This window comes from Protopterus annectens, chromosome 16.part0 (assembly GCF_019279795.1).
Source record: "Protopterus annectens isolate FY-2018-M chromosome 16.part0, PAN1.0, whole genome shotgun sequence".
Lineage (NCBI taxonomy): Eukaryota > Metazoa > Chordata > Ceratodontiformes > Protopteridae > Protopterus > Protopterus annectens.
In genome coordinates, this window is record NC_056750.1 from 326137638 (window position 1) to 326164682 (window position 27045).

The 27045-nt window shown below is 38.1% G+C and overlaps 1 protein-coding gene across 1 annotated transcript in view; it reads right to left on the reverse strand.

Annotated features, from left to right (window-relative positions):
- LOC122790305 (centrosome-associated protein 350-like) overlaps positions 1 to 22322 on the reverse strand; it is a 400823-nt gene extending 378501 nt beyond the window's left edge. The window contains exon 1 of the mRNA XM_044057821.1: positions 22147 to 22322. Within this exon, the coding sequence (XP_043913756.1) occupies positions 22147 to 22267 (121 nt within the window). The 5' untranslated portion in view covers positions 22268 to 22322. The remainder of the gene's footprint in view (positions 1 to 22146) is intronic.
- Between the last annotated feature and the right edge of the window lie 4723 nt (positions 22323 to 27045).

Genomic DNA, 27045 nt, shown 5'->3' on the forward strand with positions numbered 1-27045 from the left:
CACACACACACACACAATATAGCCTTACTCTTGATACCTAAGCAACCCTTTCTAACACCCAGGACAGCCTTAATATCAACTTATGAATAACCAAATGTAGTCAAGCTACAAATGCAGAAGCTTTTCCCAGTACTTCAGATTTGTATAAATTCTACTTTTTTGACAACATTTATTTACAAATACCCAATAATCAATTTACAAATTGTGCAGTCCACATGCATGCTGAATACACTAATGGCACACCTCTTTGCTAACCAGCATTAAAATCATTCTATCATCTAAAATCATCAGGCTACAGCCAAGATTGTGTCTACAATTAATTTAAATACAGCATAAATTGTCTTACTTCCTCACCCATCAAAATAGTCAGCCATATCCTGAGTACAATTTTCCTTACAGTTGTCCCTTTCCTTTCTTTTGCCACTTCACATATAAAAATTTACTAACAATTATACCTTATTACTCTCTCGATCCCACAGTGACCATCTTTTAATGTGTATCCTCCTACCTTCCCTACTCATATCAACAGTTCCAACTTTCTTGTTTCTGCCATCAAATCCATCACATTCTTCAGCATGGATTTTTCATGGCTTTTCTGCGTGTGCATGATAGAATTTTTTGATAATGTCATTAGTAATGTTATTAAATCCTGGACATGTCTAGATTGTTTAATTCTCAGTTTTCAACTCAACAACATTAGCTCTTTACTTAACATTATGCTGTAATCCAGTATCATTCTTAGATTTTTGTATGCCATTTTTAAACTCATCTGGCTTTAGGTACCCAAGAAGACATGCTCCCATGTCCTTTTTCCCTCCATATCAAATCTCCAGCATCTGTCATCTGCTCTGGGGAACATATTTTGCAGCTTATTTAGAGTGTAAAAGCATTTGTTAAAGCATCTCCATGTAAAAATCCTAAATATTTTGGAAGTTGTTGCATATTTTTGGGCCAAACACCTCTCCCACCACTAATTAACAGTGATCTGTTTACCGACTCTTAAACTCCAGTTTTGCCACAATGCTAGAGTCTGCCATTTATTATCTTTTAATACCTTATATACCCTAGATACTAATTTATTTGTTGATGATATAGTTGTCAAAGTATCTGTTAAAAACTTTTGCAATTAGTGACCTTCTTTATCTTGTATCACTTTTCTCTGATTACTTTGAAATTCTGTTTTGTATCTATACAATTTAGGGAACCCCTGTTTGGGAGATCATACTCTAATTTCACTTATTTCCAATGAATTAGTTTCCCATTGTCTGTTATTTGTTCCTAGTATCTTGGGTCTAAATCAGTTCAACTCTGTCTTATTGCTTTTGTTTCTCTACCCACTCTGTCTCTTGTCTTCCTCTTTACTCCAACTGGAACTAGTTCATTTAAACATGCATTCAATCTTTCAAAATCTCTGTGAGTGATACATATGCTTACAATTTAACATTCCTCTCCTATCCCGTGATTTTCATATGAGACCAAACACCCCAGTGCTTTTGTCTCCTCATGGATTCCACCTTATTCTCCTAATATTATTTTCCACTTCAGGTTGTAATTTCTATATTGGAGTAAATAAATTAATCAGATTTGTGGTACTAAAAAGTAGGTATTAAGGTATGGCATATCGTGACCTACTTGTTCTAGGTTAGTTTTTCACAAGAGATTCTTTTTTTTTTTTTTTTTTTTTATTGTTCAAGAAGAAAATCCTAATTTTCTTATTTAGTTTTCCCTCCATTTTTTCATTAGATTTTTCAAAGTATACCTAGCCTGTATATAATACTAGGGGTTCTAGAAATATTTTATAGCTTGTCCATAAATAAGTGCTACTGCTTATTTTTTTTTGTTCTGTTTTCTGTACATATCCCTTGCTTCTTGAGATGCATCTTTTTTATTATTTGTTAACAATATTCCTAAATATTTCATCCTCTCATGGCCCCAAATAAAAGGGAATGTTGGCACCAATTCAAATATAGGTATATAATTAACAACTATTGTCTTTGTTTTATTTTCATTTATTTTATAATCTGCAAGTCTATTATAATTTTTAATGTACATGCTTTGGTATATCATGTTCTGGGTTTGTTGTTATAGTACAGTATCAAACAAAAATAATGGTGTGTTCTCTTGTCTGCCTTATCAGTTATAATCTTATACTGATAAATCTCTAACAGGTATAAGCACAGTGCAAAAAGCAAGAGAGAGAGAGCAGACATCCTTGTCTGGTTCCCATTGATAAATGAAATCCTTATGATAACGAATCTGATAGTTTGATAATCTCCAGAATTATCATATATTCTCATAATTAGCACCATTTGGTTGGAATACACAGTCAGTGCATTGCCATGCTTACCAATCTCCAACAGACTCCAGTTAATCCCTTTTTTGCATCTAGGTCAGTCATTATTAACATATCCCCCTACGATTCTGCCTGAGTTTGTATCATTAAGTTTTGTTGATATTATCAAATCTTGGCCTCTCTGATCCAAATTAACAATTACAGATAGTTTTTGTGTCAATCTTTTTGTCAATATAGTCATGAAGATCTTGAAGTCATGATTCAATATAGAAAATGGCCTGTATGAATCCTGGGATACTAGATGTTTTCCTTCTTTGGGGATTTCCACCATTACTGCTGTCTACCACAATCCAGTTATCTTTCCACCTTTTGAGATTTAACTAAATTAGACGTATCAGAGAAATAATGTTTTTGACTTCTTTTTTTTCTATAGCTCCATCAGTATCCCACCCAGGCCTAGGGTTTCCCTGATTATTGATGTTTTATTGCCGCATGGCTTTCCTATACAGACATCTTCCATAGTAAATTGTATTTTTTCAAACAAGCTAAATTTTGAGTGACAAAAATACATTCAGTTTCAGTCCTATTTCTTCTAGCCTTCATCTTCCTTATACAATTTTATGTAATATTGTCTAAATATTTGCAATATGTTCCATAGTTTTACTTCTAACCTACCTGTAACTGGATTTCTCACCTTAATAACCATGCCAATTATCTTTTGCATCCTTAAACATTGGGCTAAATCTTTAGGGCTACTGTCAAAATAGGTTTGCTTTAATGCTACTCTTCAGTATTCATTTAAAATGATCAAATACTCTTCACCTTGTTGCTTAGTCCTCTTTAAGCATTTTGATTCTTGGAAACTGGTTCCCCCCTAATTTCTCCTGTCTTTTAATTATTTCTAACCCCTCTGAGTAAATGATACTTCTTTTTCATTCTTTTCTATTTTATAAATAACCATTCCAAGGGTATTTTTCAATGCTTCCCATCTATCAATGATGCCTCCCTTGCCTTTTTCTGTTTGTGCTAGCAATAAATTCCAATGTTTGTATAATCCAAGTCTAAAGGCTACGCTCCCTCATTAAACTGAGAGGAAAGTGCCAATGTCATGCCCTTACTGAGAAACTCTTAATATTTTATATTATAGTGACATCATCAGACAATATAGGATGAATACCATAATCCACTATTAAGTTCTTATGTTCCAAGGATATATAAAACCTGTCCTGTCACACTCAGGCAGTAAACTTTATTTATTTTGAAATTGTTAACTAGGGTACAGCACTGATCTCATCGGACCTATTTCAGTCTCAGCCCAGGGATAAACACAAGAGATACATGACATTATATACAGAGAGAATGATACAAAGTGAATATCAGAGTTGGTTTGATGGTATAAAGACAATAGATATGGGACATTTTTCACAGTGACTGACAAAACACAATATCTGCATGCATTATATATAGAGAAGATATCAGAATTAAAAAAAAAAAAAACAAAAGTAACCACAGTGTAAAATATAACTAAAAAAAGTCCAAAAAATACACTGTGAAGCAGTAGGAAACACTTTCAGTCAGCCAAACTCTTTAGCCCAAGCTGTTTTTATTCTTCTAACATACAAAGACACAGATTGAGCACTTTCATCCCCTAAACTGGGGACTTCATCAGAATCACAAATTCTGATGTCTTTGTCTTTGTATGTTGGAAGAATAAAAACAGCTTGGACTGAAGAGTTTGGCTGACTGAAAGTGTTTCCTACTGCTTCACAAGATATCAGAATTGTCATATTGAAAGAATTTCAATGAAAATTAGAGTCACAGCAAGATATGTACAAGGAAGTAGCGCAGGAGGAAGAGCAAGGTATGTCTGAGGAAGTAGAGCAGGAGGAAGAGCAAGGTATGTATGAGGAAGTAGAGCAGGAAGAAGAGCAAGGTATGTATGAGGAAGTAGAGCAGGAAGAAGAGCAAGGTATGTATGAGGAAGTAGAGCAGGAAGAAGAGCAAGGTATGTATGAGGAAGTAGAGCAGGAAGAAGAGCAAGGTATGTATGAGGAAGTAGAGCAGGAAGAAGAGCAAGGTATGTACGAGGAAGTAGAGCAGGGAGAAGTTAAATGAGCAGAGGGAGTGCTGCTGCATTTTCTTAACAGTCTTGTAATGTTCTTTTTGATCCAATGAAAAAATGGGGTTACAGGAAAGATCTTTAAGTAAAGAAAGGGGATTCCCACAATTTGGGCACAGGACTGAGAAAGCATGACCTGTGCTCAGAACTCTAGTTGGGGGGAAGGTGGAAGAGAAGACCTCAATGGGTAAGATTTCTAAATTTATATACTGGTGCATCTTTGAATAGTCAGGAGGCTAGTGGGACAAGGTCTCACACTTGATAAGTTTAAACAGCTGAGAGGTGGGTACAAAATCAGAATATTGTTGCAGAGGTAGCCAGTTAGCTTTTTAGTGATTTTACAGTGGTGCTCATTTCTTTGGGAGAGACTGATGAATCTGCATATTGCATTTAAAATGGATTGAACGGTGGAAGCATTTATTTTAGAGGATGCATCAGTCAGGGGGTGACTAGCTAGTCATTCAGCCACCTTTGCCTATTTCTTTCCTATAGGGTCTGGAATAAGAAGGTGAAATTCTATTAGTCCAGAATAGGAGCAAGTTGATTTTTTGTGTGTAGTCCGGGTAGAGATGGAAATTTAAGAAGGTGTCCAACCAAACCTTTAAGTATTTGAGTGACATGATATTTTTAGTAGTGTTATTCAGATGACTGAGGATTTGTAGAAGTCTGAAGATAAATGTGAGCTTTTGCGTAGCACCAAAGAACATTGTTTTTGTTTTAGAAGAATTAATCAGTATTTTTATATCACTAAACTATTGAATAAGGACATGAAAATCAACCTAAAGTTCAAGTTTAAGAAAGAAGACAGAAAATTCCACTGAAAAGGTGAATAACCTCTTCTCCCTGGTATTCTCCTATAACATCTACAACTCCAAACATTCTATATATCTTTCCACATATCTGGCTTCCAGTGCCTTCTTTTATCTCCTAGGTTAGGTTCCAGTCACAGCCCATTATTACTATACCCTGTTGGAAACACACTTTTTCCCAAGTACAGCTTTTAATTCCCACTACTCCCCCCCCTTTTCTTTGCAGTAAAATCAGTACCTCTCTTTTCCTTTCTTTCAGAACACTATATTCAGTCCTTCCACTCGGTTTTATCAATATCTTATACTCTTGTGAATCAAAATGTGTTTCTTGATGAATTATTAGCTGTGTTGCACTTTTATGTATATAAGTCATTACTTTTTTTTTCTCTCTCATTAATAGCCAACCTTTTTACATAAGATTGTTTATTCTTGACTTGTTTTTCGTTACTCTCTTTTTCCTACTTCTTTTATTTTTTACAGGAATTAAGGGGGTTAGTTATAATTCTGTTCTTTCATCTTTTGTTACTTTTTCCTTGCACTAGTGACACACCATAGTAGAGTCTAGAATTCCATTGCGATCACGTGTTATTGTGTAATATGGACTGCTCCATTTTTCTGAGAGCCATCCACCTCTTATGCTAAATCTATACACAGCATGTTCAAAAGTATGTGCCAAAACAAAGTAAGTTCAAAACCAAGCTGAGTCTGTAATTCGTCATTGTCTGAACTGTGTTCTACCCTGGTAAAAAATTAAAATAAATAAATAAAGCACATTTGTATACTTTTGTGACAGTCTTCCATATTAGGAATAAGCAATCATGTCCTGTAATAACCTACACTTTTCATGCTGATACAGGCTTGAAAATCCTAGCTCTGCTTTGAAGGCAAAAAGCATACTTACTTACTCACTTCTCTAATATCACAGTCATTATTTATACTAAATTCTAGAAAATATCTAAGGGCAGGTATAAAGCACAGAACTGAGATATTAAGTATTTAATTTGAGGAGTGCTTGCTTTAAGAAATTACAGCTGTGCAAAATCTTACCATAATAGCAGATGTCTTTCTCTTCACTGATGCAGTATTCCTTACATAAGAGATCTCCTGCCAAGAATAGCCCAATGTCCGGCCAGTATACCAAAGCCTCTGGTATTTAAAGGTACTGTATGTCACACGTATGCTCCCTGAGCAAGGTGCAGAGCATAAAAGGTGATGTACGGAGACACACACTTCAGAACTGAAAAGCCCCAGGATGAACAGAATACCTCTAAGGATGAGGAGGAACGTTTGCATCCAAAAGGAGAAAAGAAAGAAGAACCCCCTCAGCCAGGAGGGCAAGGTGTATAGGCTGGAGCAGAGCGGACAGGAGGGAGTGAATTCTGCAACAGTGAAGAGAAGAACATCTACTGTTATGGTAAGATTTTACACAATGGTACCACGTCTTTCAATATTACTATTGCTGTATTCCTTATGTAAAGGAGAGGTCAAATGCTCAAGAGTAAACCTATGATATGGTTAAGTAATAAGAATTATTTAGAGCGACTGACAAATATTAAAAGTATTGCAAATAGGGGAAAATCTCACAGAACAAGACAAAGAGTAACTGTAGAATGCTAAGCAGAAAAGAAGGGATTGCCTCAACAATATACACGTTTAGAAAGATTGCTGTTAAGCAACCATTTTTGATGATAGCCCTAGAGCACAAAAACTTTTAGCATAATGACTCAGGTAAGAGAAAGTAGAAAGGGCATTCGCTAAGCTTAGGGAGCCTATAAAATGGAAGGTAGCAAGAGATCCTGTAGAAGTATTAGAAATATTTTGTAAATTTTATGAAAGTTTGTATAAAGCAGAGAAATACAGAAATCAAGAAAAGGTACAAATGGAAATGTTTATGGAAGAATTAAATATGCCAATGTTACAAGTAGATGAGGCTCAATTAATAACAGTTAGGATAGGAGGAGATGAGATAAAAATGGATATATATAACCAATCTACAGGAAAGTCTCCAGGAATAGATTGCATTCCTGTGGATGTTTGGAAGCTAGGAGGGAAAAAAACTGATAAAGATCTGGAAGGTTTTGTTTAACAGTATTTTAAGAAGAGAAGTACCAACATCCTAGAAGAAAGCAGTGGCAGCTGTAATACCTAAAGAGGGAAAAGATCCATCTTCCTACAGGTCCATTTCAATACTAAACCATGACTATAAAGTGCTTATGTGGTTTACTATCACACAGTCGATCGCACTTTGTGTGATTGACATATGTGCGAAACCTTATTTGCATATCCAAAAACACGAGCACCACAATGTCGAACCTTGTAATAGCGAACGTTCACTATTACAAGGTTCGACATTGTGGTGCAGAATGCACTAAAGTGGGGATTGGGAAATGTACCCTTTCCCTCACTGTAGTGCGATCTCGGAGTTTGTATATATAAGTAGGGGTGTGTGTGGGGGATACAGGGAGCACAGCCCCCCTGTAAAAAGTGTCTTTTAATACTGAGCGGATGTGAGCATTTCAGTAAAGTCGACATGTTCGACATTCGACTTTAATGAAATGCTTAGTTCAGAATTTACATGTTGTGCGGAAATCTGAACATTCGAATGCAGTGAATCCGAACTTATGATTGTAAACCGTTTATGTCTATAACAGTTAAAAGAAAGGCAAAAATGATACCAAAATTGATAGATAATGGTTAGTGTGATTTTGTTGATGGGTGGCAAACATTTGACAACATTAACAGAACATTAAAGATCCAGATGGAAGCTGAATATAAGAAAATACCACTGTTGTTGGTGAGTCTTGATGCAGAGGAAGTATTTGAGCAAATTGGGACTTTACAAGCAGGGAAATGGAAGTTGGAAGTAGTTGCTTTCTCTGATAAAAATTCTAAGGTTGATTAGGAGTATATATGAGGGATCAGAGGTGAAAATTCATGTGGGTGGGATCCCCTCTGATAATTTCTGCTTGAGTGGAGGAACTAGGCAGGGGTATCCTCTTTCCTCTTTGTTGTTTGTATTATATTTAGAACCACTGGCAAAGAAAAAAGGGACTTAGAAATTCAATGATACAATTGGTATGGAAGTCAAGAAAAGCTGGCTCTATTTGCAGATATTATTATTTTATACCTGACAAAACCAGAAAGTGAGTGTTGTGGAACATTTTAAGACATTGTCAAATATTTTTGCAATACAAAGCTAATAAATCTAAAACAAATGCAATAGTTGTAAATTATGTACCCTCACACAAAGTTTTCCAACAATATCCATATATATGGAGACATGATATAACAAAGTATTTAGGAGTATGGATTAGAAATGACTCCACTGTGGCAGCTGAGGATATGTGGGAAAAGACTAAACAAAATATAATACAAAAACTGAGAAACTGGAAGCTTTGTTATATGGATATGGATAGTAAGATACAAACAGTTAAAATATTTTTAGTCCCTTTAGTCTTTTGCACAGGTCAGGCATATTTTTATCAACCAGAGGAGAAGTTGTAGATAAAACTTAAAAAAGAGATAAAGTATTTCTTCTGGGAGGGGAAGATGGCACGAGTCAAGTGGGATAAGCTGATTCTTCCAATAGAACAAGGCAGACTAGGATTACCCCCATTTTAGGGGGTATTTTATGGCAACACAATTAAGGCTCCTAAACATAGCACAAACAGAAAACTGTAATTCAAAGGGGAAAGGAATGATGATATGGGGAGGAAGCTCAAGAAATAAGGAGAGATTGGGATTTTGGATATAGACTCTTAAGGAGAACAGCAAAAATCATACAGATTATTATAGTTATAAAATAGCAGGGAGTATTCTAAGAACTAAACCAGCATGAGAATGGAGTATTCTAAGAACTAAACCAGCATGAGAATGGAGTATTCTAAGAACTAAACCAGCATGAGAATGGAGTATTCTAAGAACCAAACCAGCATGAGAATGGAGTATTCTAAGAACCAAACCAGCATGAGAATGGAGTATTCTAAGAACTAAACCAGCATGAGAATGGAGTATTCTAAGAACTAAACCAGCATGAGAATGGAGTATTCTAAGAACCAAACCAGCATGAGAATGGAGTATTCTAAGAACCAAACCAGCATGAGAATGGAGTATTCTAAGAACCAAACCAGCATGAGAATGGAGTATTCTAAGAACCAAACCAGCATGAGAATGGAGTATTCTAAGAACCAAACCAGCATGAGAATGGAGTATTCTAAGAACCAAACCAGCATGAGAATGGAGTATTCTAAGAACTAAACCAGCATGAGAATGGAGTATTCTAAGAACTAAACCAGCATGAGAATGGAGTATTCTAAGAACCAAACCAGCATGAGAATGGAGTATTCTAAGAACCAAACCAGCATGAGAATGGAGTATTCTAAGAACTAAACCAGCATGAGAATGGAGTATTCTAAGAACTAAACCAGCATAAGAATGGAGTATTCTAAGAACCAAACCAGCATGGGAATGGAGTATTCTAAGAACCAAACCAGCATGAGAATGGAGTATTCTAAGAACCAAACCAGCATGAGAATGGAGTATTCTAAGAACCAAACCAGCATGAGAATGGAATATTCTAAGAACCAAACCAGCATGAGAATGGAGAAAAGAGATTCTGCCGATAGGGATGACTGTGGTCAGGGATACAGATAATAGGCAAGAGGGGCTGGAATTTATTAGAGAAAACTAGCAAAGGATCCAAGGTATTGGGAGCAAATAACTAGAAAGGGAAAGGTAATAGAATGGGAAGAGGCCAAGAATTTATTTGGACTGCAGGTCAGAGATCACCTTCCCTATCAAGGATTGATATCAGAGTATAGGCAAAGAGAAAGAAATGGGGAGGAGGGGTCTTAAACGAAATATCAGCACTGGTAGAGTTTTTAGCAGATTCTAGAAAAGAAGCTGCCATTAAAAATGAACAATTAGTAGAGCATATGAAATATTGCATGATAACTATAAGAATCAATCATAGGAGCTTAGAAAGGATTGGGAAGGGAGATTGGATAAGCAATTTAGAAAGAGACAATGAGGGATATATATATATATATATATATATATATATATATATATATATATATATATATACATATATGTATATAGCCTAAATATGCAAAAAAGTCTAGAAGATTTAGGATCTTTGCCTGGAAGTGTTTACATAGGTATTTTTATACCTCAAGTAGACGCCAAAGAATTTTTCCTCAAGTGGATAGCAAATGTTGGAGGTGTGACGAGGAAGAAAGAGGTAATTGGGAACATATTTTTTGGGAGTGTAATGTATTGGCAGACTTTAAAGTTTCCTTGCAGACTGATCTGTCAGGGATGCTGGGTGAGCAAATTTGATTGACTGGGCAGATGATTTTTTTGAGCTATGACACAGAATCGCAACTGCCTAGACATAATAAAGCCTTGCTGAGTGTAATTATGATGGCTGCCAAAAAAACAATTACTAGAAAATGGAAATCAAAGTAGTGAATATAAGTAACAGAGATAAAACAACTGGAATCGGTATCTTTAGAAAAGGGAAGGAGCAAACTACACAGGAAAAAATAGGAATTATGGGAACAATATATGCAAAGAAGGAATGAGGTTTAAAATAAGGCAGGATGTGAATGAGCTATATAAGGCTTAACCAACAATTACTGGATTATGAGTGATGTATAATGCTTGCAACTACAGTTGTCTCAGTGTTGTCTGTGATGCATAATATTAGCAACTAATGCTGTGTCAATGTTGTTTTTCATTTATATAAATGTAAGATTGTCTACGTCATACATGATCATTTAATAAAGATGTTTTTTGTTTCAAAAAAAAGAGGAAAGCTGGGGGGAGGATGGCACTGAAGGACTCTCAAGAAAACCAGGTAGGACATCCCTGGAAAAGCCAGCTTTAGCTCTGGAAATAACATCCAGTTTATAATGTTTAGTGAATGTATGGCAGAAGACAAGTAGCAGCCTCATGGATGGAAATGGTATCCAGTCCTTTGAAAAGAAGCACCACAGGATGTAACAGCTTTAGCTGAATAAGCCTTCACTGAAGAGGGAATCCATTTTCTATGAAAAGAATAACAAAAAGAAATGTTTTTAAAGATCTAGGAAGGTCTTAGAAACAACTAAACCCAAATACTCGGGATGAAAAGAAACAAAAAGCTGCTCACAACTGCAAATGATTTTAGTTTTATCCAAATAATATCTGAGCTGTCTATGCAAGTCAAAGGTGTAAAGAGCCTTCCCTCTGGCAGACTGTGAAGAAATAATAAAGGAAGGCAAATGTAAAGACTGATTAAGGGACAACTCACTGACCACCTTGAGCATCAAGGAAGGATTAGTACGAAGAGGCAACCTGTCCCTATGGAAAACTAAGAAAACTGGAACAGCCATGAGAGCCAGAAGTTCAGACACTCTCTTGGCTGAAGTAAGAGTCAAAAGAACAGACTTCCAAGTACAATGTTGCAAGGAAGCTGAAGCAGCAGGCTGAAAAGGAACCAGAGTCAAGTTTTTAAGAACAAAATTGATGTTTCAGGAAGGCAGAGTAGGCTTCATGCGAGGCCCGATATGAAGGACACCTTTAGGAAACTATTTTACCTCAAATCTAAATGCCAGAAGAAGCGGATTCAAAGGCAGACAAGCAGAAATTACTGATAGGTGAGCTTTGACTGAAGAATATTACAACCTAGCATGGAGCAGATCACACAAATAAGAGAGGAGCAGAGGAACCTTCACAGATAAAGAATCCTGATTACAAGAGAGGCACCAGAAAAGCCCTTCCATTTGCATAAATATGATTTCCTGGTAGTGGGCTTTCTTGCCTTCTGTAGGACCTGATGCAAGTCCTCAGAAAATGGTGCCCAAAAGAGATGAAAACCTTATCACCCACAGCATGAGTTGAAGAGAGGATAAGGGAGGATGGATAAGATACCCTTTGTCTTGTGTGAGAAGGTCCACCTACTGAGATAACTTGTGCTGAGTGCCCCTGGCCAAATGATGGAAAAGAGCAAACCAATACTGTCTGGGCCTAAAGGGAGTCATCAAGATTCAGCTAACCTGCAAAGGAGGTAGGACCTTGTACCCCATCGTTTTGTAGACATATCACATCACTGTGGTATTGTCTGTGCGAACTTTGAGGGGTCTGGTATATATATGAAAAGCCTGGAGAGCTAGACGCAGAGCCCTCATCTCCTTGATATTAATGTGGTCTGACCTCTGATGTAGAGACCAGAGATCCTGAGCCTTGAGAGATACAAAGGAAGCTTCCTACCCTCTGTCTGAGGCATATATAAAAAGCTCTTAAGTCAGGACTGCAGACTTAAAAGAAAAGCCTGGGTTGAGAGACAGTTGATGAATCTACCACTAAAGCTCAAGCTTGAGACAACGAAGCAAGAGAACTAAGAAGTCCAGTGGGTGATAATCTTGAAGCTAACTGACTTAAGGTACCACTGAAGCTTTCTCATGTGAAGCCTGGCCAGAAGCAGTATGGGAATGATGGAAGCTATAAACCTGAGGACCCTGAGAAAGTCCTGGCCATGACTGAATCCAGAGGAAGAACAGACTAGAAAAAGACAATCAGAGACAGGGTCTTGGGGGCATGCAGAGATGCCAGCATGTTGATGGTGTGGATCCTGCAACCAAGGAAAACATGATCCTGAGAAAATGTGAAGACTGATTTTTGAAAGTTTATGGTGAACCCCAGACTCTGCAGCTGAGAAATAGTAAACGACATATCCTGAAGCAGAACCTTGGGGGAATGAGCAGATTGTCCAGATAAGGAAAGATATGAACCCCTCTCATTCTGCAAAAAGCAATGAAAGGACCAAGGCATTTGGTGAATACTGCTGGGGCAGTAGAGAAGCTGTAGGGCAAGGCAAAGAACTGAAAATGCCAGGAACAAACAGAAAAACTCAAACATTTCCTGAAGAGGGGATGGAGGTGGACATGAAGATAGGCATCCTTGAGATCCAGAGAGACCAGAGAGGCTTGGGAAAAAGAAAACTTGAAGAGACAATATCTGAAAGGAGGGGACTTTGAGAAAGGTGTTGAGATGAGAAATGTCCAGAATTGATCTCCAGGTGCCCTCCATTCAGGAAACCAGAAACATTCTGGAATAAACCCCCCTCCCTTCCTGGGCAGGGGACACAGCTTGAATGATGCTCTGGGTCAAAAGAGAATGAAGCACCTCTGGGAAGAGAGGAAGATGTTCTTAATGAGGTTGAGGCATGCATAGAAAGGGAGGAAGAGATTTCCAGATCAGGAAATACCCGACAGAAAATGGACAGAACCTAAGAGTCTGTTGTGATCCTTAACCAATTTAGAAGGGACAAGGAAAGACGAAGGGACAAGGAAAGACAAAGGGACAAGGGAACCTGGTCAAGTGAAAAGGGAAGCAAACTGTCATATGGAACCTGGCTTGTCTTGAAAAGGAGGTTTCTGAGAAATAAAGAGTTGGTGAACATGTAGCATGAGGCACACATCTAGAACCCTTTTCCCCTTGATAGTAGATCAAGACTGTGAACAAAAGCAGATATGGAAAGGTGATTCCTTTGAAATTTTGGAATATGACTAACAAAAATATGTTTCAACTCCTGCAAGGCTTTGCTCTTATCGTGGAGTGGCTTAAGAAGTTCAGCAGCAGTAGCACCAAAAAGATTTTTATATCCAAAGGAGCAACCAATGATTTGGCCTTAATATCATCAGGCAAAGCCTGAAGATGAAGGTAAGGATAATGCCTTGTAACAAAATCAAATGCACCAGCCCTGAAAGACGAATAAGCCGAATCATAACTACATTTAACAGAATGGCGGGCATCATGACAAGTAGAACCTAACAAGGAAAGGGCCAAAGCCTTCCACTAAGAATAAGGAAGATCAGAAATCACCTCAGAAACTTGAGAAAGGAGGGCTAAAACATACCTGGTCATATGGTCTACTGCTGCTGAACTTCTTAAGCCACTCCACTGCCTTCCAGTTTATAGCCTGCTACAGACCACCCTCCCAAACACAGGAACCCCACTTGGCCTTCCTGAGAATACTGGAAAATATGAAGGTCTCTCCAAACACCATTATATTGGGCGACTTCAACTACCCAAACATAGACTGGGAGCATTACTCTAGCTCCAACACCCTAGCCCAAAGGTTCCTAGAATTTATAAACTCAAATGCTATGGAACAACTTGTTACCACTCCCACAAGAGGGGAAAACATACTGGACCTGATCATCACCAACATGGGGACACTATGCTCCAGACCAGAAGTGTATCCCTCACTGGTAAGATCAGACCATAAACTAATCTCACTGGATATTCACATCCCGTCCCCACCCCTACCCAGAAAACCACAGTGAAAAACTTCTAAAGCAAATTTCACACGCCTCAAAACCGAGGCAAAATCCTTCAAAGCCCCTGGGCCTGTGGAAAATACGGCCCAGACCACAGAATCCTTTATAAACGCATTCTATGAACACCTTCAGGAATGCATGGATCATGCAATCCCAAATAAAACCAAGACCCAATCCTCCAAAGGCAGACGTCCTGTCTGGTGGACCCCAGCCATAAACAAACTATACAATAGAAGGAGGAAGCTACTACATGATAGAGCAAAATCCCAAAAAGGGAAGGCATCTCTGATCAGTATTAGCAAAAAACTACGGGCACTCATAAAATCGTCTAAGGCCAGCTTCGAGAGAAAAATTGCACAGGACACTAAGGATAATCACAAGGCTTTCTTTAGTTATGTTAGGAACCTGGGTGGGAATTCCCAGATATGCTCAGAATTAGTCCAAAATGACAAAAATACACCGAGCCCACAGACATTGCCAACATCCTAGCTGACAGGTTCAGTGCAAACTTCTCCCTCTCCCCACCAAAAGGGCAAATATCTATCCCAACAGAGTGCTGTCCCCTGACATCTCAGATGCTCAGGTAAGAGCCGCCTCTCCAAAGCAAAAACACAGCATCAATGGGACCAGATGGTGTCCCGGCTGCGCCCTACATGAACTCCAAGAAGAGCTAAACCCAAACATAAAACTACTGTTCAATCTTAGCCTTACTACAGGACATGTACCCAAAGAGTGGCGACAGCAACAGTGGTCCCTCTCCACAAAGGTGGTGCCTCAATGGATCCTGGAAACTATCGCCCCATAAGCCTGACTAGCTTGGTCTGCAAAGCTATGGAAAGGATCATCATGGACCTCATAAATAAAGATATTGGGGACCTACAGACACTGGATCCTACCCAGTTTGGCTTTGTTAAGGGCAGATCCTGCCTCTTAAACCTGGTAGATTTCTTTGAAACAGTCACCAAGGCCATTGACGAGGGAAGGTGGTCCACACAGCCTACCTGGACCTCGCAAAGCCTTCGATACAATACCCCACTCGGCATTATAGATAAGCTCACCAGCTTAAATATAAACCCCTATGTCACTAGATGGGTTGCAAACTGGCTCAAGGACAGAACCCACATGGTTAGAATTGCTGGAGCCATGTCAGACTCCAAACCAGTTACAAGTGGCGTCCCACAAGGCTCAGTCCTGGGACCTCTCTTGTTCGGTATATATTTCTCGGCGGTACAGGCCAACACGGAAGGACTGTGGCTGACCAAGTTCGCAGATGACTGCAAACTGGGCGCCATAATCAACTCTCCAGCCGACACAAGCATCCTCCAAAAGGGCCTCATAGAAACAGACAACTGGTGCCAGAGCCATGGCCTCAAGCTAAACGCCAAAAAGTGTATAGTCATCCCCTTTGGCAAAAACAAAGTGCCCACAAATTACCACATAGGTGGTAATCCATTAAGTACAGAAGAAGTCATTAGGGACTTGGGGACACAAGTTGATAGCAATCTCTCATTTGACAACCACGTGGCCAAAGTGTTTAGAAAAACATTTTATATAGCCCACCTAATCATGAAGGGATTCACATCTCGATCAGGGGAGGTCATCGTACCTCTTTACTCATCCCTCATCAGGCCCATAATTGAGTACAATGCCCCTTTTGGGATGTACCTTACCAGACACCTGCAGCAACTGGAAAGACCCCAAAAGTACCTCACCAAGATGATCAAAGGGCTCAAACAGATGCCATATGCTGCCCAGTTAAAGAAACTCCAGCTCTACTCAGTGGCATACCGCCTGCTCAGAGGCGATCTGTGCCTGACGTATAAAGCCATGTCCAACCCAGAATTAATGGACATGCTGCACCTCAGAAAATCCAAATCCCATCGAGCTATGCGCTCGAGAGACTTGAACCTCAGCACTGGAATAAATAGGACATGCTGGAGGGACAGATTCATAACCCAGAGGCTCCCTTCACTCTGGAATAAAATCCCAGTCCAGGCTAGGCAGAGTCCCACATTGACGCTCTTCAAGAGGAATCTTGATGAGTGGATGGGAGATCGTAGGTTTACCCCGGCTATCACTTCTGTGTCACTGTTAGACAGAGGCACAGTATACTAACCTCAAAAAAAGGCATAGCAAAATTAATTTAAAATGGGTGGCGAAAGCCAAACACATTCTGGCTAGGCTTATAAATGCCCTAGGGCAGATAGCCTAGTATGAACCTATGAACCTATGAGTCTGGTAACTAATAGCACTAGAGACAGGGTGGCAGCAGTATAAACATTTTTGTTCAGCCTCTCCATGACCCTACTATCCTTATCTGAAGGAGGCAGCTTGGTAGACAGCAACAGCTTGGAGGGCTTGTCAGAAGAGACGTACATTAGAGAAGGATCAGCAGAAGGGCATTTATAAAGAAATTTACATTCATCAGGCAGCTTGTAAAATCTATCTGATTTCTTAGGAGCTGGGGACTTAAAATCAGGGTATACAGAAGTAAGAACTGCAGAAAGCCTGGGAGACTCCATCTGGAAGAGTGCATAATAAATCTTCTGGATATCAGAAACCTTAGAACAATCCCATTTAAAGAATTCCATTATATGCAAAACAGTGTCCCCAAAGCAGAGTTCCTCTAAAGGGGAATCTTGCTAATAAAATCATCTTCCTTTGAAACAGAGTCCAAGGGGGAAGGGATCTGAGAAGTGTAGGCTAACAACTCTTTCTCCAGAATCCTGACCCTCATCTGAGGAATCCAGCTCCCTAGGTATTTTAAGAGGAGTGTAAGACCAGAGAGGGGCAGATGCAAAGACCCCTTGAGGAGTCTTTAAAGCCATTAAAGCATTAAGTAACCTCTGAATAAAATCCTGCCATTCTTATTGGAAATCCTTAACTGCAGAAGAAATATTCTTGGTTTTCTCTTTCATTTTCTGCGGGCCATCCACACGAAAAACCATGGGAGGGTTGGATCCTTGTTGACACTAAGTATAGAAGGGATCTCCTACCTCGCTAAGATCTATAGAATTCCACTCAGTCGTTTGAATATAATCAACTGAAGTCCTCCTCAATGTCTAGAGCAGAAATTTGGAAAGCCTCTGATGACATACTTGAAATCGGACCCATTATGGTGTCTGACAGGGTGGTGGTAGAGGAATCTGAAGCAACGATTGGACGGTCATCTAGCCTTTCACTAGCTTTAAGACATATTCTAGGAGAGGCTGGACAGCAGCCATATCAGACCTGAGTTTTTTGGCCTTTATCTTGGCCAAGAGTTGACTCTCAGGGCAGGAAAACTCTGCCACAGTACCCTGAACCAACAGCTTAAGATGTTGGTTTTCAAGGTAAATTGACAAGGAGGTGAGGTGACTATGTAGGGTCTTAGGGGCAAATGTTTGGCAGATAGAACACTGTGTATGGCCGTTAGAAGCACCCAGACAGAAGAGACACTGTTTGTGAGGATCTTTATGAAGAATTTGCCTTCCACATTGACCTTTCCCCTTTCTGGATGACATGAAACCAACAACACTAAAAAAAAAAAAAAAGACAGACAAGGAAGAACTCCAATGGGGCACTTATATGAAAAACAGCTTGGTAACCAGCATAAAAAAGGTGTTCAGACTGATGCTCAATGATGACATTTGGACTGATGACAAAGAATTTCTGAAGTGTGTGTATGTACATTACCTTTATGCCCTAGGCCTTGCATGGGGAGCATACGTGTGATTAATGGTGCCTGTAAATACTAGAGGCTTTGGCATACTGACCGGACATTGGGCTATCCTTGGGAGGAGATCCCTTAGGTAAGGAATACTGCAACAGTGATATGGAGGTACATCTTCTCACCTACGTTCCATTGACTGTCACTGAACATCACATTACTTCTTTCCTTGATGTCCAAATATTACACTTTCCACTAAAAGAGTACAAAGTGGATATGGGTTGATTCAACTTAAGCTTCAATATAGTAAGATGGGCTGCTGCAGAAACCAAACAATGACTCTAGAGCTTTCCAGGACCAAATATAGTCCATAAAGTTTCCAAATGAGATCTTTTCTTTCCATCTTTGATGAGGTATTCTGCCCACATTGTTCCACACTACCATTCTTTTCCACAGCTGAAACGGCTTTCTTTACATATAACAGGAAACAATGAAAGTGGATAATTCATTCCAACTTAACTTTGTCTGAGCTGTGAATGAAACGCTACCTTATGAATATAAAATTATCATTCCTCACCAGACTTTGTAAGATGTTTACCAGCTGCCCTACTTGACAACTGCATATTGAAAATTGCAAGCACGTAACTGGGGGGGAAGCTTACCCTTCAAATTCATTGTTCTTTGCCCCTTTTATAGATAATGTAATTCACTGTAAGCATTTTGAAGTTTGTAGTTTGCATCTTAATCAGGAATTATTGCCACATAAACCCTTTAAGCCTTCATACACAGTTTTAAAAATAAATAGTACATATGCCTTACCTGTCTACTCTGCTGAAACCATGGAGAACTGAAACTACTGTGAACAGAGGTGCCGGGCTTAAATTCATTTCCATTTGCATTACCCACATTTACTCACTACAGGTCTCAGGAATGGCTTATATTAAAAGACGAGTTAACTGATGCTACAGTCTAATCAGTTTCTTTTCCAGGTTACAACTTTTTTTTACCTCACAGCACTAGCAACTCATGCATATAATGCTCTTAACTTCTAAATTATTTATTATTTATTTGAATATTTTGCAGTCCTGATCAACAGACCAATTCCAGGTTCAGCTTGGAGAATGCAGAAATACAAAGCAAATAGGGTAACTGCAATAAATAGAATATATAAACTTTTAGTATAGATAGAAGTTATTACTATAAACAAAAACACAAATAGCAAATGAAACATTACAGACAGTTTAGCATGAACAAGGACCTCAATTCTAGTATATATTTACAATATTCCTAATATTAAAAACAAAACACTGAGGGCAAGGGATGGAGAGTCGTTTAACATTCTATAATTTGTGACTCTAAGGAAGATGTGCTATTAAAGAAGACAGAAGATGGTATTAGGTTATATGTCAGTGTAGAAACTAGAGGGGTGAAGGAATTTGTTTGTAGGAGTTTAAGTAACTGAGAGGCTATACATTTTTGCTGTTTTGCAATGTTCTTTTCTGGGAGAGAGAGACAGAATGCTGAAATTGCAGTTCTATTTGAAATAGTTTGAATAGCTTTTCATTCTTTTAAAAGTAGCAGCATTTAGAGGTAAGCCATACTCCTGCTGCAAGAAGAGGATGCCTTTTCCTTTGACGGATCCAGCTGTGTATGACAGAAATGAGGAAGATTGTTCTGGACCGGAAGAAATTTATTTCAAATGGTTTCTGTTGTACAAATGAAATTCAAGAAATGTACAAATCTAGTTTTTGTATCCCAAGATTTTGTCTAGCAGTTTGTGAACATTTAATCTTTACAACCTGACCCTTATTATAAAGATAACCACCTAATATTTACATTCTGGTGTATCTTAAAATATCTGCTAGTGCTTGCTCTTTTATTGCTAATTTTATTATTGACCTTATGGAACTCAACCAACAACTTTATTATATTTGAGGGTGAATATTACAGACAGATAAAAAGGTTAGCAATGGGAGCAAGTTGTTTACCAATGTATGCCAACTTGGTGCTTTATAGTTGGGAGAAAACGTTTGTCCTAGAAACCCCCTTCTCTACCCGACGGGATATATATTTGCGGTTCTTGGATGACATATTTATCTTATGTATGGAATATGATGAAGGGTTATATACATCCATTGTGTCCTAATTAAACACCACATCCTTTTTGTCATTCACAGGCCAAACTGCCACAGATTCAATTGGTTACTTGGATGTTACAATTTTTAAAGATCTCTCTTGGGGTTGTTTTGGGTCAAAAATATACAGGAACCCCCCTTTTTCCAATTATCTAGATTACCATAGTTGGCATCTGAAACATGTGAAACATAACATCTTTAAGGGTCAGCTGGTTAGAGCTGCCAGAATGCGTTCTGACATCAACCATTTTAGTGATGAGGTGGAATTGGTGACTAAGATGTTTTTGACAAGGGAGTATCCACCTGCATTTGTTTGAAACATCACATGTGAAGTTACCCAACAGTGGGGAAAGAAATATATTCCCATTGCTTTTTCAAGACAATCATGAACCACCAAAGGTTAACACTGATATCCTCACTTAAAAACACACCTACATGAAGTTTTGCACACTCTTTGGTAGTTACATACAGTGGCTGTGTAAAACAAATAAAGGATATAATAATAGGAAACGGGAGTATTTTCAAGACTGATGAATCCATTTACAGAATATAAGGTGCATCCCCCTCTTTTGTTTTCAAAATGGGTAGAAATTTAAAACATCTATTTCAGCATCAACACATCTTACAAAAGAGGAAAAAGGTACAAGGGTGTGTGGTGCATGTCATCAATGTGGTTATATTTTTGAAAAAAAAAAAAAAATTTCCTTCAAAAACCCACCCACTATTTTAGCCTTGGGGACAGTAACTGTATCACAAATGGTATTGTGTACATTGCTATATGTCAAAAATGCCATTGTTATTACACAGGAAAAACTGAGCGTCCATTTTGTAAAAGAATTTATGAGCATGTTTATTCTATAAATAAAGGAAACACCAATGATGCGTTTTATAGGCATGCTCATATTTGTGAAGGTTTTGTAAAATTTAATTTTGGCATTATTAAAGTTGCACCAATTGACTACAGGGGGTTCCTGAGAGAACTATTATGGCAGCAACTTAGATCTGATGCTGTTAATAACAAAGGTCACAATGAATATGTTTCAATAGCACCTGTTTTAAAACTCAAAGCTGCTCAATTATGATTTTATTTGGATACTGTTTATAACATTATGTATACTTTCACTTTTAAATATATTTATTTTTTGATCTAGTTTACTATATTTCATTAGACTATAGAATATTTTTTAAATATGCACAATTTTTAAACTATTTAAAATCTTTTTCATATTGTTGGTACATTTTGCTTTAATTTCTAATTGTTTTGTGTTTTAAATTAATTGATGATTCAATCATGTGACTTTTTTAAGTATTTAAGAAGGATGGTTTGTATCTATATGGTTCTGATGAAGTCCAAAGTCAAAAGACAGAAGCGTTTAACCGTTTTTTTTATTTTATGCTCTGTAAATTAAAGTTTAAGCATTACATTTAAAAAAAAATTCCCTGGTGGTCCAGTTGATCTGTTTTTTGTTATATTTTCAAGTATTTTCATTACTGTGGCTGGTTCATGTTACGAGGACTACTATTACTTTGGTTTAAACAGCAGTGGACTCCTCGGGCAGTTTGGCACTACGTGAGCCCCGGTTTGCTCTTTTATTTTTCATAACTATGCTAATGAAAATAAGTCCCACATACAGGCAACAATTACACTATTTTATTTAAATAATACATTAATTCCCCCTTGAAATTTAAAACCATAATGATTAGAGTCACAACAGCAGCAGCAGCAAATAAAGCCCATCAAGATTGCAAGTTACATCATCAGATACACGACTTAATACCCACAAGGCATATGATTCCTAAGCAGGATTACTGTACCTTCATTGTTTGAATTCACTAAGGTTAATGAACCTTCATCCTCTGCACAGGCATTTGAATACACGACATCCTTAGTTTCGGAATCTGGTAATCCGTATTCGTCACAGAACTGTTGTTTCATACGTAAAGTGTCTTCAGTCTGATGATGCACCAGAAAATTCTTTTCCTTTCTTTCTGCATGCCTTAAAGAATTACATTTTTATAAATATAAGACTAATTAGGCAGAAGTATGTCCGTGTTTGTGTAAATGTGTTTGCATGCTCAACAGAAAGGCTGAACTGTTACAGGTGAGACAACTGTGGGGTTTTGCAATGGATTTTGTGGACTATCACCAGGTAAAAATATGTAGTTTATCTTTTCGTGCAATTTAGATCAAGAAGAAAATAGAAAATAAGTAATATATAACTGGAAATTGAAAAAAAGACATCAGTACGTTATGAATTATTAATTTGAATTTCTAGATCACAAACATTCCTTGGTGTAACAACACATTTTTTTATGTTGCAACATCAGAAATATCAAGAACACAACAGCAGTTACATTGTATCAACAAACACAGAAGCATTTCAATAGAAAAAAAAGACATTTTGACAATACATTCTAATGACTCTTTATACCAAAGTGTGATAGTTGTTTATGACAATTTCAGAATTTCATTTGGTGTTTTTATATAGTTAGTAAAGGACAAAAAGCAATCAGTGAAAATGCACCTTAACACAAATACAAATCCAAAGCACAAAGTAAGGAAAATAAACAGATTTTCAGATACTAACACTGTTACCTGACAGATGAAGAATGACTGAAACATATTTCTTGTTAAATCCTTAAAGTGAATATAGTGTCATATGAGGAATAGCTTTAGGTTAGACATCAGTGTTTTAAGAATTTGTGACCTGCTATTGAAAATTTCTTACTTTAAAATGTTACATTTTCTTTATAATATAGCATGAAAGCAGATGAAACAGGTCAGCACTTTTTAACAAAATACAAAACAGAAACTAACTCAGACCTTAATTTACTGCACAAATTGCTTATAACTTGCTAGCTTCACTGATTAACTATGCTAATCAAAATGTGACATATGTATATCCCCTTACGTTACAGTATAGTGGATTTTAATGCTGCACGTAAGAAGGCATGCAGAAAAACTATGATATCATCTGTTAAAAGAACTAAGGAATAGAAATATGTTTAACAATGAAAGGTATTTATAGGAACAAAACTAAAAATAATTGTTTTGCACACAAGCAGGAAAATATGTCAGCAGCAACTCTGATGTAATGATCCCCACACAGGGTGATGTCACAGACACAATAATAAGTAAAGGGTCATAGGAACATCGGGACAATCCTAGACAATTAATCACAGAGACCATAAGAGGCCTTGCCATACATACTTTTAAGCAGACATACTTAAACGTTCTTGCCACCCTTTAATCCTGCTCCATCATTTGCAGATTAGAGATTATTTTATTGTTTTGCACTTCAGTTAACTATTTCATAGTGCTACTGCTTTATTTTGGTATAATTTGTTGATTTTGCACTTTAAATTATTTTAAAGCTCTCTTATACTTTAAATTGCCTTGTCCATGTAGTTTAAGATATTTTGGTAACATTACACTCTCAAGCAATCTTTTTTGTGTTTTTACAGTAAGAGGACTGGGATATTCCACCTAGTGGCAGAAGGTGGTGGCCTTGTCTATCTGAGCTGGGAAACACACAAGTTCTAAGCATAGTTGTTTTATTGGCCAGAGGGCTTAGAAGCCAGTTTCTTGTATTTTAAGTGCCTCTGTAAAGCTGGCGCTTTTGTGCACTTCAGTGCCTGTGCAAAGTTGACGCATCTGTGCACCTAAGTGCCTGTGCAAAGTTGGCGCATTTGTGCAAAGTGCCTGTGAAAAGTTGGTGCATTTGTGCACCTAAGTGCCTGTGCAAATTTGGCGTATTTGTGAACCTTAGTGCCTGTGTAAAGTTGGTGCATTTGTGCACCTAAGTGCCTGTGCAAAGTTGGTGCATTTGTGCAAAGTGCCTGTGCACAGTTGGTGCATTTGTGCACCTAAGTGCCTGTGCAAAGTTGGCGCATTTGTTAACCTTAGTGCCTGTGTAAAGTTGGCGCATTTGTGCACCGCTGCTCATTCTGCAGTGCTGGTTAGTAGTGTCCTGTATAGATGGAGACATCTAGAAACCATATCTTCCCTATTAAACTACCTCTGACTACTTTGAGCTTTCACTAGCACAGTGTAGCTAGTCTGCGCATTGAGGAGCACTTTCCCTTGAATTTACTATTATATTACGTAGTCTAGTCACTAGCTCCAAATCATTCTTAGTCAGCGCCTGTGCAATGCACCCTTGTAGCTCTCCTAGTCAAGGACCTTACATCACAGTATTCACTTTCCCAATTTCTCCACAGCCAGTTTGGTGGACACGGGTATATTCAGACAATGTAACAATTGTCTAATGTTCACTGACAAACATTTAATCTTAAAAGAAACAAATACTGCATGAGAGAGATACTTATATCCAATGTCTCTGAAGACAAAACTCTTATGTACAAGCACATGTAATAACAATCTGGTTGTCAGAAATATGCATGTTACAATCGCAACTCATAGTATGCACCCCACGTATAGACCTACTTATGCTGAGGCACTTAAATGCAATCTTCCTAAACCCCCAATACCTGCAAACATTCTATCTGCAAAAATTATTCTCAGTAAATCCAAAAAACATATAACAGAAACACCACCTAACACTACACATACAGCCATACCCAGTGGAGCCTCAACTATCAAGCCCATAAGGCAACCTAATCATACCTCCCAACCATACCGAATTACTCGGTAAAAACCGAGTTTTGGGGTTAAATAATGGGGTGCCACGATTCACGAGTGGCACCTCTTCATTTCCGATTTATTTTTAAAGATTTATTTAAAAATTCGCGGAGTCGCTGATGTCATCACGTACGCGATGACATCAGCAACGTCAGCTCTGCCAACCAGTCGGAATTCAGCTCGAGCCCACGCAGGGCACGTATTTCCGGCAAACGCGAGCGGGAACTTTTTGGATTTATTTTTTCTGCTGCTGTTGGCTTCTCTTTAGCGTGGAGACTAGAGCTGCTCTGCTTGGAATGGATTTAAAGTAAACGCGATGTGAGTGGGAACTGTTTGGACGGCTTATGCCATGGAGAACTACTGCTTGGCTTGGATGTATTTATTCTGCTGCTTAGCGTGGACGTGGAGATTTATTCTGTCATGATCATCATGAGCAGATTATGCTGGCTGGAACTGGAGGTAAGGTGTGTGTGTGTGTGTGTGTGTGTGTGTGTGTATTTGTTTGTGTGTGTGTGCAGAGTCTGGGGCAAAAAAAAGACTGTAAGGGTTATTTATTGTCTTATGCGTGTGCGAGAGCTCAGAGAAACGTTTAAGATGAAAAGAGAAATGGCACGGCAGTCTGCAGACATGTATGTAATGTATTGCTCTTCTGTTAAGCTTCTAATTCTGCAGTTTCAGAAAGTGTACTGGGTATTTTTGTTTTTTCTGTTTAAGGCAAGCTGACATGAGAAATGGGCCAACGTGGCAGTTATGTGCGAAAATGGCAGAGTGCAGAAGTGTTTATTTTGGGTCAGTACAATGTATTATGAGAAAAAGACCTTCGGTTGCTTAACTTGCTTTATTGTTTTGTGCTTACTAAGTGATTTTTTTTTTTTTTAAAGTCATGCAATTATAGAACGACTGTAAATGGGGCTAGCTGAAAGCTGGGTCACTGTTCTATTAAGATTCAGTTCTAATTGAGAAACTGCAGCCTGCAGAAGTGTATTGCTTTTTTCTGTTAAGCTTCTGATTTTTTGTGTGGTATTGCTTAATGCAGGAGTCAATTGCTTGTGTGTGGTATTGCTTACTGCAAAAGTCAATTGCTTTGTGGTATTATTGCTTACTGCAATTAAGATGGCTCCTACTTGTGGTCTGTTCCTCTTAAAATTTGTAGTTTCTGGCAAATCAGTGAGAACTGAATTCATTAAATAATGATGGCCATTTAAGTTTCAGTCATCCTATCTTTCAGGAAGTGCATGGTAACACAAAACATTTTATTCTAGCAACCTTTCTAGGATCATACAAGCAATGTTTAAAGTGTCCCTGATTTGGGGCCTTTGCCCCCCCATACATTTTGGCTTTTTCCAGATGTCTTGTGCTGCATAGTTTTCAGGGGGATCGAACTTTAGTGCTGCTTATGTGACGTCTGTTTGTGTTAGTAGCACAACAGGTAAAATGCTTGCTTTTAATGCAGAAGGCTGTGGCTTCTACTCCCACATCATGTAGCTAGATTGCTGATACTGCACTGTGTACTTTTGGGGTGTGGATACTGTAGTACTAAGAATGTCTTTGGTGGAGAATGGAGATACCTAGTAACTATGAACCTGTTATCAGTTTGCCATCCATTCCCTACTGAAATATTAATAGCTTACCATTTTTTAATGCAATATAGGCAATTTATTCCTCAAGGGCAACAGGCACTTTATTTTTTAAATGAAGCAATGAAATATAAAGCTGTTTGCTAGCAACAAGCTCTTTGTTACTTACAGATCTCTTTAACGTGAATTATTTAGATGACTTTTCCTTTTGCAGATATTGTGCATATTTATGGATACTGGTGGATTGTAGAAGTTTGACTAAGGCTGTTATGATGGAAATGTTCTGAGTTGGGGTACTGGGCAGTTTTGTCATTATTGGTTTGTGCATTTTGTTTCACTGCTTAGTGGGAAAATGTTCAAAACAAATTTAAAAAGCGCTCTAACAAGTGTGCTGTATTCAAGGAATATAGTTTATAAGAATACAAGGAATACAATTCAATACAATCAGGAAGGTGCATCAAAAATCACATGTATGACAGCCCAAAGGTAATCTTT